General features: G+C 52.4%; 1 protein-coding gene across 1 annotated transcript; it reads right to left on the bottom strand.

Annotated features, from left to right (window-relative positions):
- Positions 1-1,470: 1,470 nt before the first annotated feature.
- Positions 1,471-7,767, bottom strand: PAQR7 (progestin and adipoQ receptor family member 7). Its single transcript, XM_047727059.1, has 2 exons — positions 7,694-7,767; positions 1,471-3,489 (listed from the first exon to the last, which is right to left on the bottom strand). Exon 2 carries the CDS (start codon positions 3,467-3,469, stop codon positions 2,423-2,425), a length of 1,047 nt encoding a protein of 348 aa, XP_047583015.1. The 5' UTR covers positions 3,470-3,489; positions 7,694-7,767; the 3' UTR covers positions 1,471-2,422.
- Between the last annotated feature and the right edge of the window lie 4,422 nt (positions 7,768-12,189).

Below are 12,189 nucleotides of genomic sequence, written 5' to 3'. Positions count from 1 at the left end.
AGGTCATGATCCCTGGGTCCTGGGATCCAGCCCTGTGTTGGGAATCCCTGCTCAGCAGGGAGCTTGCTTCTCTCCCCCTGCAACTCCCCCTGCTTGTGCTCTCACTCAGTCAAAATCTTTTTTGAAAAAATGAAACAAAAAAGGTAAAAAATGAAAGCTAAAAATTTGGAGTCCCAGGCTTGTCAGCTTCAGAACTATCTCCTAGTCCTGCCTTCACAGCTTAAGGGTGACCCTGAGTTTTAAAGAGGATCGAGTGAGGTAATATTTGTGAAAGCACTTTGCAGATTGTGAAAGTTCCTCAGAAATTCAGAAGTGCTGGCATCCAGCTCATTCTTCCATCCCTAACCAGTCCCCATAGACATTCTTTATATATGTTTATAAATCATATACATATATATGTAAACAGGATCTTTTTCAATTTTATTTTATTTATTTGACAGAGATAGACACATGGGCAAGGGGGAACACAATCAGGGGGAGTGGGAGAGGAAGAAACAGGACTTCCACTGAGCAGAGAGCCGGGTAAGGGGCTGGATCCCAGGACCAAGGGACCATGACCCGAGCCAAAGGCAGACTCTTAACGACTGAGCCATCCAGGAGCCCCTAAACAGGATCTTTTTAAAAAAAAGATTTATTTTAGAGAGAGAGAGAGAGAGAGTGGGGAAGGGGCTGAGGGAGAATCTCAAACAGACTCCCCGCTGAGCATGGAGTCCCATGTAGTGCAGAATCTCGCAACCCTGAGATCATGACCTGAGCCAAAATCAAGAGTCCAAGTGGCTCAGTCGGTTAAGTGGCTGCCTTTGGCTCAGGTCATGATCCCGGGGTCCTGGGATTGAGCCCCACATGGGGCTCCCTGCTCAGCCGAGAGCCTGTCTCCCTCTGTCTGCAGCTCTGCCTGCTTATGCTCTCTCTGTCAAATAAATAAATAAAATTAAAAAAAAAAATCAAGAGTCCAACATGTTAACTGTCTGAGCCATGCAGGCACCCCTATAAACAAGATACTTAGGTTTGGGTTTTTTGTTTTGTTTTTTTTTTTTATCAGTACTTCCTAATTTTCCTTCACTGTGCTACAGAAAACTATTATAAACTGTATTGTAGAAAAGCAGTATTATATAAGTTAACATAGAAAATCCTTCCTGATTTTGATTGAAGGAAAGACCAAAAAATGAAATCTTTATCAAATTATTAAGTGGGGTTATATAAAACTTTACACATTCCTTTAACTTCTAAAACTTATTTAGTAATAAAACTGCCCCCCTTTCCCTGCAAAAAAGAAAAAGTTCATATATATAGGGTATAAGGCCCCCAATCACCCCTAGGCAAAGAAAAAAGCATCCACTGCCTTCCTCTTCCCTGTTCCCACCCCTGGGGGCCCCAGCCACTCCCTGAAAAACCTCTTCAACATGCTGAGCAGGTCCATGGGGGCCCCAGGGCCCCGTTCCCAAGACAGGAGGCAAAAAGCAAAGAGGCTGCTGTTATTAGTCACTTTATTGAATCCAGGACATATCAGAGTCCAGATCGCCCCTACCTCTAGCCCCGCTGAACTCCCTTCAGTACCTCTTTGGCCTCTGTAGAGGGTTTACCCCCTGCCTGGAATGCCCTCCTTCATCTGCAAACTCCTATTCACCCCTCCCAACCCAAGACCTTGAGGGCAGCGGGCAGCACCGATTATTCCTCCCCGTGCTTCTCCTGACAGGTCACTCCCATATTAAAGCTCTCATCATCCTGCATGGATCCACAGGTCCCAACCGGTAGCCAGAAAACACTGAATGGATAACTGAATCATGAACAAGGAAACCAGGAGAAAGGCTGGGAATAGGATGTGTGGGTCACAGAGCTAAGAAAGACTGGGGCTCACTGTGTGGGAGGGTGACCGAGGAGGTATGGGCCCTGGGTGGGATCCATTTCTACCTGCCACAATCTTCTACCTTTGGAGACTCCGTAGAACTCCAAAGCTCCAGGCCGGAGCTCAAGGAATGATAAGATCCTACATATATTCGGGGCCTGCCCCTTCCCTATCCACCAATGAAATCTGTCTCTGGCCTAAATTCTATCTTCACCCCCCTCAGATAATCTGGAAGCTCCCAACCGGGGTCCTGGCCCCAGCTGACCCCCAATCCTCACCCCTAGTGAGAGGCAATGGAAAGAGGCAAGCCTGGTTGGCCCTCATCTTTATCTCTTTTCCTCTCCCAGGGCAAGGGGCTGGGGTAGGCCCAGGAGAGGACCCCCAGCTGCTCCTGGCCAATCCCCAAATCTAAGGACAGGCCAGTACCGCCTTTGGCAGCTGAAGCGTTCACAGAAAGTCATCGCAGGCCAGACACAAACAACTTTACCAGGCCTTGTTCCCCTCTGGAGCCAAGCCCTGACCCCGGGGCTCCCACTCTACCTCCCTCCCTACCAGCCGCCATCCCCTCCCTCCCTGTCACTGGGTCTTCCGGTCAAGTTTGCGCCGTACCAGCTGGCTCAGGAGGAAGGCGGTCAGCACACTGCTGCCCACAGTGAGCAGGAAGAGGCCAGAGAAGTTGTGGGGCCAGTGGGTGTGCAGAGGCTCATAGATGGGCCGCCGGACCTCGTAGTCCAGGGCCACAGCCTCCAGCTGAGCCAGCGTGCACAGCACCAAGAACACATGGAAGAGCTGGTGGCCTTGGCCGAAAAGGTGGCAGCTGCCTGGAAACCAGCGCTCCGGCATGAAGGCTGAGAAGAAAGCCGCGGCCAGCAGGAAGAAGACCACTTGGCACTTGTGGTAGAGAAGAGCAGGGTCATCTGTGGTCCGGTTGGGGGACACCAGGATGCGGTGTACCACGGGGCTGATGTCCAGCGCGTAGGCCAGTGCCGACGGCACCTCCTGGCAGGTGCGGCCCAGCAGGCCGGGCTTCTGGCTGTACTTGTTGTAGCAGGAGCCGGTGCAAGAAAGCCAGGCGAGAAAGGCGGCCGTGGGCAGGAAGATGGCCTGCACCCGGGCATGCCAGGCAGGCTCGATGGCATAGTAGAAGTGCACCAGGGCGCTGCCGAACTGGTACACGGCCACGCCCACGTAGTCCAGGAAGAAGAAGCTGTAGTGCCAGAACTCGGACTTGGCCTGCAGGAGGTGAGCCAAGGCGCTGAGGGACAGGTAGGTGAAGGAGGCAAGGATAATGATGAAGAGGGGCAGGGCGTGGGGGTCTCCCCAGAAGTCCACAGTCCCCGCAAAGATGGCCAGCCGCAGCAGCAGCACTAGCGCCGCCAGCAGGTGGGTCCAGACGTTCACCGCCTCGTTGTGCTGCTGGAACAGTGTGCGGAAGTAGAAGCGCCACGTCTGATGCAGCGGCCGGTAGCCCACGTAGATGTACGGCTTCCAGAAGAGGGGCGGCACCTCGGCTCGGTCCACCGTGAACAGGGGCTCTGGCTGCCCCGATGGCCGCGTCTCCCGGTGGGCCTGCCGCAAAGTGGGCAGGAGATGGCTGAGCTTCTGGGCCACCATCGTGGCCATGGCTGTGGGCCAGGGGCAAACTGGGAGAGAGGCCAGAGCAGAGTCAGGGCACCCTGGCCCGCCATGAGCAGCAGCTGGGAGGCTCTGGAGCCGGGTTTTTACTCCCTCCTTCCCTCCCCCTTTATCCCTACCCTGAGTTTCTGAAGAGAGGAGTCATCCTAAGGAAGATCATGGCTCTGCCCCTATGACTGTTCTGGGCCCTGATGTATCCCAAGTGCCTAGAACGGTGCTTGGTGTGCCATATGGGGCTCAGTCAATGCTTGAGAGATGAATGGAGGTGGCTCACTACCTCAGCCACTTCCATTCCAGTCCATCTCCACACAGCAGCCGTTCTGCTTTCTCCTGTGTTCATGATGACATCTGTGTTCACCTGCCGGTGACAGTGACCTTGCTAACAACAGACCTACAGTCTCTTCCTTTAGCCCCTTCAGAGTGGCAGGTCTCCCACAGACCCTCCGTCAACTTCCATGATCTGGTCCCTTTTCCTGTCCTGTTGCTCAGCCACAATGTACTTCCAACCCAGCCACAGCCTCACCACACCCCTGAGCCTGTTTCATGTGTCCAGAGGTTTACACAAGCTGTTCCCTCTGCCTGAGTTGCCTTCCTCATCTTGCCTACCTGGTAAACTCCTACTCATTCCTCAAAACCCATTTCTTCTGTGATACTTTCCCTGGCCCCCAGATCTCTGACGATGACCTCTCTACTTGAGTATTTACCATAAGATACCCATCTTTTGACCGTTTTAACATTTCTCATGGGCATTAAAATCATTAATGTGAGCTCACGAAGGGTAGGCAGTTAGTCTCATTGTTTTGTGAACCTGTGGGGCTTTGGAGGTAGCTGACACTCAGTATTCGTTGAATCAAAGAGCGTAACAGCATCCTGGTAACACTTCATACCCTTAGTCCCCAACTCAAAAAGCCACCTTTCCCCCCTGAAAGTCCCCAGTTAAAAACTGATTCTAGGGGCGCCTGGGTGGCTCAGTGGGTTGGGCCGCTGCCTTCGGCTCAGGTCATGATCTCAGGGTCCTGGGATTGAGTCCCGCATCGGGCTCTCTGCTCAGCGGGGAGCCTGCTTCCCTCTCTCTCTCTCTCTCTGCCTGCCTCTCCGTCTACTTGTGATCTCTCTCTGTCAAATAAATAAATAAAATCTAAAAAAAAAAAAAAAACTGATTCTATAGGGATGCCTGGGTGGCTCAGTCAGTTAAGCATCTGCCTTTGGCTCAAGTCATGATCCCAGGGTCCTGGGTTCGAGTCCTGCATTGGGCTCCTCACTCAGCAGGGAGCCTGCTTCTCCCTCTGCCTGCCACTCCTGCTGCTTGTGCTCTCTCCCTCTCTCCCTCTCTGACAAATGAAAAAATAAAAACTTTTTTTTAAAAAAACCTGATTCCCTTTCCCTCAGCCATAGCTCCACTCAAAAGGTCCTCCTCCTCCAGCCTTTCCACTCCCACCCATGGCTGCTAATTCCAAAGGGATCAAATCTAACCCTTCACCCTGCCATTCAAGACCCTGCTCCTACCCTTATTTCCCACCTAACCCAAATAGCACACCCTGTGCCAACTTTCTTTCCCTCCACTAAAATCCATCAGGGCCAGTTCTACCTACCACCTCCAGGGGGCCTCCTTACTTCACCCCCCACACCGCCCCTCCCCATCTACTACCCCTGTATCGGTTATATAATATACTATATAAAACATATTCACTCTTCATCTGGTCATTTAGCAAACAATTACTGAGTCCCTTCTCTGCCTCAGGTCCTGTGCTGGGTCCCAGGGAGGGCAGAGAGGAAAAAGATCAAATCCCTGCCCCCTGGGAACTTCACGGTATGTGGAGATTATCAAAAGGAAAACAAATCATAGCAAATGCTTATACAGTACCCGCTTTGTGCCAGACACTGTTTTAAATTCTTTATGTGTATTTGCCTCATTGATACTTCATAACATCCTGTAAGTAGGTACTATCATTAGTACCATTTTGCCGATAAGGAACTGAGACAAGGAGACATGAAGGACCCTGCCCACCCAACTAGCTAGGAGATGGCAGAGGCACGCTCTGGACTCAATTTGCAATCTCAAACACTACCCTGAACTGCCCTTTGCAAGACAAGGTGGCAAGTGCCATTAATCATTTCATAGTTAAATATTCTCTATATAGTTTGACCTGAAACCAGTTGCTTAATTCAGGCTTATCATCATTCGCTGTGTCAGTCATTAAGTCAAATATCTACTGAAACACTAGCACCTGCCCCACAACTCCCATCCCTCTGACGAGCTTATTGGACTTAGCACACTGGTCTTCTGTCCATCTTTCATCACATATTTATTGCAACTACCTTTGCACCAGTCGTTGTAAGAGGCAAGAAGATCCAGGTAGGATAAAGCTCTCATGTTTCTGCCACCAACAGCACCTTGATCACTCCCCAAAGCTCCCCAATAATTTACGCACAGTCCAATAAATGCAGGGAGCTTGCTATGCGAAGGCAGTATCAAGACAAGCCCCCAACCACCCTCCTCCTCACCCTAGCCTGACCTGCATCCCTAAGTGCCCCCTGCATGACACGTCTCAAGTCAGCTCTGGTCTCTGGACTCTCCTAGTCCAGTGAGGAGGCAGGAGTTAAACTACTCGCTACAATACTGCACAAGGGGTGCTTCTGACAGGGGAGCGCAGGACTCTCCCACTTCCCATTCCCCAGACACCATGGCACAGGTCAGGTTTAGGAAGCTGACCTTGCTGGCCGCTTCCATCCATGAGAACCACCCCCACCCCCACCCCACGCTGGCCTGCCCTGCTAGTAGAGGAGCCAGCACTGGAGGTGGGTCTCCTCCCCAAGAGGCTGGGCTTCAGCCTCTACCCTTGTCTACAATTTTGGCTTTCCAACTCAGAACCTCAGGAAGCCCGAAAAGGCCTCTGAACATGTCTCATGCAGCACCTTTGTTTTACACGAGGAAACAAGAGCCCAGAGACAGGCAGGCTTTCCCCAGAGTTGCCCAATCCAGCCAAGTTTCCATACCCCAAAAGGGAGAAGACCAAGGAATGATAATGTCCGATGGTGGCCTAGTTCCTGGGTCCCTGTGATCCATTAAATCTAGTCCAAGCCTCCATATCCCACTGAGAACTTTCTAAGTCATAACAGCCTATTAAAGGCTCTGAGAAGTCCTGCAGCATAGAAGTCAGCTTTGCTTTGTTGAACCTCCATTTGTCAAGACTGCCTGACCAAAGATTCTTTTCCTAGTAATAATTACATTGTAAAGCCAGCTGAAATGTGTGCTTACTGTATGCTTACTCTTTATTACCTTGTTGCAGTTAATTCCCATAACTAGCCTGGTGAGGTAGGTATTATGCCCATTTTCTTTTTTCTTTTTTTTTAAGATTTTATTGATTTATTTGACAGAAAGAGAGAGAGATCACAAGTAGGCAGAGAGAGAGAGAAGGGGAAGCAGACTTCCCACTCAGCAGAGAGCCCGATGCGGGGCTCGATCCCAGGACCCTGAGATCATGACCTGAGCTAAAGGCAGAGGCTTAACCCACTGAGCCACCCAGGCGCCCCCCATTTTCTTTTTGAGGCTAGTGAAACTCAGAGAGGTTAGAGCTCTTCCCCAAGTGCACATGCTCACATTCATACATGTGTGTACACACACACACACACACACACAGAGGCTACCCTGCCTCCTGTCACTGTCAATCTGCATTCCACAGAACTACTTTATAAAATAATGGTGTAAAGCAGGTAGCCAAGGCCTTTCCCATAAATTATTTCCTTAGTCTGCTAGCAACTGACACGGATCCAGGGTCGTCCGTCTCCCCGCATTACCAGCCACCCATTGGCTCTACACCAGTGAAGCCCTAGTTCACAGCCACCTCCTGAGGTCGTCATAGCTCCCGCAGGGCCCTCCTCCTCCACCAGCCATGGTGGGGCCTAAGCATGGTGGGGCCTAACCCAGAGGTTACATACTAGGATAAAGAGATCTTGCTCCCTACTTCATTTAGACCTCACCCACAGGCCCCATTCCATCTGGATCTATTTTTAGAATTAGTTCCCATCTCCTGACTCCATGGAAAGGGGCCCCCAAATCCAGGGGAAAGGAGCAGGAGCAGGGGTCCAGCATGAGCTGGAAGGAGGAGGGCAGGTATCCAGAGACCACCCTCAGAGAATCCTCAGAGTCATCTGCCCACCAGGCTGCCAGGACCTGCCACCCTCCACCACCCTCCACAAAGCCTAGGTTACCTAGGGGTTTTCCTGGAGCCTGGGGGCCGATGGCTTCCGCTGTGGGACTGGGCAAATTCACCAGATGCCAGGCACTGGGTGGCACTTCCACAGGTGAGGGTCACTAGGGGCGGGGCTTCCAAGGACTGGAGGTGTCTTGTGTGATGTCATCAGAGGGTGGGGCTAAAGGAAACCTCCACCTCTCCCTTCCCGCAACCATCACCATTCCCACACTGGTCAAATCCCAGTTAAATGTAGCCCTCCTAGCCAGGCCTCAGCTGCAGAAAGACAGTCAGCATTACCCTCCACATGAAATGTCTGGGGAAACCCAGGGCTGGCTAAAAAGTTGGGACTTACCCAAGATTCACACAGCAAGACGGGCAAAGCTGGGCTGAGACCAGGTGACCAGGGACTGATTGATGGATGTCAGGCACACTTGACCAGCTTCTGTCCCCTACTCACCAGGAATCATAGTGGAAAGAAGTTAGAAATAAAGGAGAAAGGAGACACAATAAAGGCTCATGAAGGAGATGGACTTCAGATTCAGAAAAACCAGGTTTGACGCCTGCTTCCATCACATGCTAGCTGTGTGACCTAAGACAAGTGATTCACCTTCTCTGAGCCTTAGCGCCCTCATGGGAATTATACTATTATCTATAGCATAGATGGCTGTAAAGATTAAACTCATTAGAATAAAGTTGTAGCACAGTTGAGGGACTCAATAAATGATTGTTATTATTATTAATTATTAATAGTAGTAGTAGTAACTCATTGTTATTAATAGTAGTAGTATTTTAATTATCCCCAGCCTGAGTCGTAGTATTTGAAATATCCCCAGCCCTAGAGATTTGCTTGGCATCGTCTAAAAAAAACTGTCCTCTTTTAACCCTCTTTTTACCCAGAGGCAAAACAGATGACAAGCTTGTAGGGATGGGGCAGTAAATGGGCTTCAAAGTGGGAGAGCCCCAGGTTTTACCCATCCCACTGAGTTCAGTGCACAAGGCAGGCCAAAGGCTACAGGGCTGGGGCACAGGGTGAAGGAAGCAGACAGACTCTCTGCCCAGACAGGGCTCTCCCACACAAACGAAATGCCTGCAGGCTGAGTAAAGTCCATGGAGAGAAGGCATGTGGGTGGTGACCGTGCACCACTGGAGACAGCTGACGCTCCAAGGGAGGGTGTCTACCACTCGCCTCAGGCCGGCTATTTCAGAGAGAAGCCAGGTCCCTATTTTCACGTGAGGGTGGGATTTCAAATCTGACACTCGTCGGCTGTGTGACTTTGCTTTTTAAGTCCCTTACCCTCTCTGAACCTATTTCCTCATTCATAATCGAAGGATAGTAATAGCCACCCCTTGGGCTCTTGTGAAAGCAAAACAAAGTTATAGATGCAAGCTGTTGGCTCCGGCAAACACTGGCTCTGCTCTTTTTGTTGGGTTCGAGTCCTGGCTCAGCCATTCAATCCCTGTGGGATCCTGGACAAGTCCATTCCCCTCTCGGCCCCGTTTCTCCAAATACCAAAGGAGAGAGTGAATTTACTAGTAACATCAAAGGGCGCTTCAGGCCCTGAGATGTTCCAATATTTGTTCCAAGCCGAGTGTGTGCCAGGGTCTAGAGCTTCAGCAGTGAACAAAGCAGTTAAGACACTTTCCTCATGGAACCAACAGCCCTGCTAGTAACAGCTAAGGGCAAGAACTAAGGGTATTAATACCCTGCCCTCTTGGAGCTTAATAGCCTAACTAAAAAAATGCCTATTATGAGTATTAATCAGTTATAATTCCACTTTCTCTCTCACCTCCATCTTGGCACGCAAAATTTCATTGTTGTTTCTCTGGGACCTGATTATTCAGCACACTCCCTTAAAGACAGCTTTATCTTGCCATAGAAGACAAAGTCTAACCTCAGATAAAAATAATAGAAAGGCAGGGGGGACGTCTGGCTGGCTCAGTAGGTAGAGCATGAGATTCTTGATCTCAGGGTCGTGAGTTCAAGCTGCGTGTTAGGCCTGGAGCCTACTTAAAAATAATAATCATCATAATAATAGTAAGGCCTGGTCCATGTTAACACAAGAGTTGTTAGAGGTAAATGTTCTTGAAGGGTTCTGACAAGGATGATTTATAAGAGCCCAAATATTATCAATAAGATTAGATGCTAACATTAATAATTACAGTGGCTTGCTGTTTACAAAGAACTTTCACATATATTTCAACTCTCCCTCAAAGCAACTCTGGTCCTCCACGTAAGCTCCTGTCACAGCCCAGGAGGCAGGATGGCCAGGCACAACATCTGACTCCCAAACCAGTGCTCTTGCCTTTCATCCACTGTAGTCAACTCCCAGGCATCCGGTGGGTGTAATCTGTGGCCACAGATTACACAAGCAAAGTTTTCATCCCTGGCTGGCCTCCCGATCTCCCAGCAACTGGGTCACCTCCCTCAATGCAAACCAATTCCCCCATTCGGCAGAATGTGTTTAAGAAAAAGTTCTTCCATTTCTTCCAAAACGGAACAGAAATCTTTTTTTTTTTTTTTTTTTGTAACCACACCCAGGGCCACCATTTGTGATTAGAATAGAATAAATAAGTCAAAGGAATTCTGTGGAACTCAGACTCACTAATGCTCTGAGGACAGGGACGAACCTGTAGGAAGAAGGCAGGCTCAGAGAGGTTGGGTGAGCTGGCTACAGTCACCCAGCACGGGATGGAAAAGGGACCCAACTTTCACCTCTGTCCAGCAAGGGCCCCTCTAGTCAGAGAAACTGAGGCTGGAGTGAGGCCGCCTCTTCCCAAGGGCTCTGAGGTGGCACAAGCCCCTTGAAGTGATGCTGGAACCCTCTCCCACAGGAGCTAAAACATAAGGTCCTGGGCCATCCAATTAGGTGCAGGCAGGCTCTGGGACTCCATCAAACTCTCAAACTCTCCAGCTGTGGCCTGGCCAGGCCCCTCACACAGGCCAGGCCTGCAGGGGCTGCCCCAGGGAAACCTCCGGGGGTCTTCAAAGGCTGCAGGCTTGGAGCAAATGCTATGGGGTGGTATGGGGCTCATTCCCCTTCCCCTCATTGGGGAGGGAAACCTCCATGCTTTCCTGACACCAAGACAGGCTTCCCCATCCCAACCAGCCTAGATGGCCCCCGAGTGGGACCCTCTCACATTATCCAGTACCAGGTAGTCGCACCCCTTGTACCCCTGGAGTCTCCCTACATTCTCCCGCAGTGGGAGCAGCAAACCCCTGGCCTCTCCTCTTCCTGGCCACCGTGGCCCTGCCCACCCTCTCAGATGCGTCCCATTCCAGCGGGTCCCCCAGCGTCCTCCGGCTCTCACCCTGGGGCGCCCCGGCTCCGGCTCCGCCCCCTGCGCGCGCGACCGCCGCCCCCGGGTGCAACCCCTGCGCCCGCCGCCGGTCCCCCTCTCCCCAGCCGCGTACCTGCTGCGGGCCGGAGCGCGGCGGGGAGCCCGGCGGCCTAAGACCCGCGGCCCTCTGCGTCCCCGGCGACCTGCAGCAGATAAGGGGGCGGCCGGTGGCCCCGCCTCGAGGAGGGCGGGGCAGCGGCGGCGGGCGGGAGGAGAGCGGCGGCACCGCCGGCCTCCCCGCCCCCCGCCTCCCGCCTCGCCCACTTGTTGCCCGCGGAGGCGGGAGGGGGGGCTCCCCGACCCCGGCGACCACGGAGTCGTGGGCGTTCCTGTGGCCATCGTGTAGAAAGATGCGGAGACACAGGCCCGGAGGGCAGAAGGGGTTGCCCAAGTCCCCCAGCTGGGCGGCGGCGCTGCAGAGGCTCTAGCCGAGCGGGTCCAGCTTCCGCCGACGGGAAGCACCAGCTCTGGAGTCCGGACGACCGACTGGCGGGCACCGGGCGAGTTGTAGCAGGAGCGGGGACAGGTTTGCCAGCGAGAGCCCGCCGCCCAGCCCGAAGCCACCGGGATCTCCATACTTGCCCCGCGCACTTCTGGTCTCGATGGGCCCGGCCTTCCCCATTTTCATCTCTCTGCCGGGGAAGCCCCACCCCTGCTCTGCACCCCTGTCTTATTCAAGATTCCACCTCAGCCCTCTCCGTGGGCCGCTTTCCCTGGGCGGCCGGCCCAAGGCATGGTGTTTGAACCTCTGTTAAAACACCACTTCTTGGGGCGCCTGGGTGGCTCAGTGGGTTAAGCCGCTGCCTTCGGCTCAGGTCATGATCCCAGGTCCTGGGTTCGAGCCCCACATCGGGCTTTCTGCTCAGCAGGGAGCCTGCTTCCTCCTCTCTCTCTGCCTGCCTCTCTGCCTACTTGTGATTTCTCTCTGTCAAATAAATAAGTAAAATCTTAAAAAAAAAAACACCACTTCCTACCCCCTAGTGTAACATCTCCCCCCCAGAAGTGGGAGCCCCCAAAGGGTGAGGGATCCCTCATAGAGAAGGCCCTCAGCAAAGACTGACTCCTCTGGACCTGGACCAGACGGAGTGGGGAGACACTTCCACCCCCATCTGGGGGCACACACAGCCTGATGGATGCGGAGCTAAGAGGGAACAGTCTAAGAGGGGACACTGC

The sequence above is a fragment of the Lutra lutra genome, chromosome 4 (genome assembly GCF_902655055.1).
Source record: "Lutra lutra chromosome 4, mLutLut1.2, whole genome shotgun sequence".
Classification (NCBI taxonomy): Eukaryota; Metazoa; Chordata; class Mammalia; order Carnivora; family Mustelidae; genus Lutra; species Lutra lutra.
This window is presented reverse-complemented; position numbering and strand designations above follow the sequence as displayed.

Coding starts and splice junctions, on each gene's coding strand:
- PAQR7 (XM_047727059.1), bottom strand. CDS start 3,469: ATGGCCACGATGGTGGCCCAGAAGCTCAGCCATCTCCTGCCCACTTTG.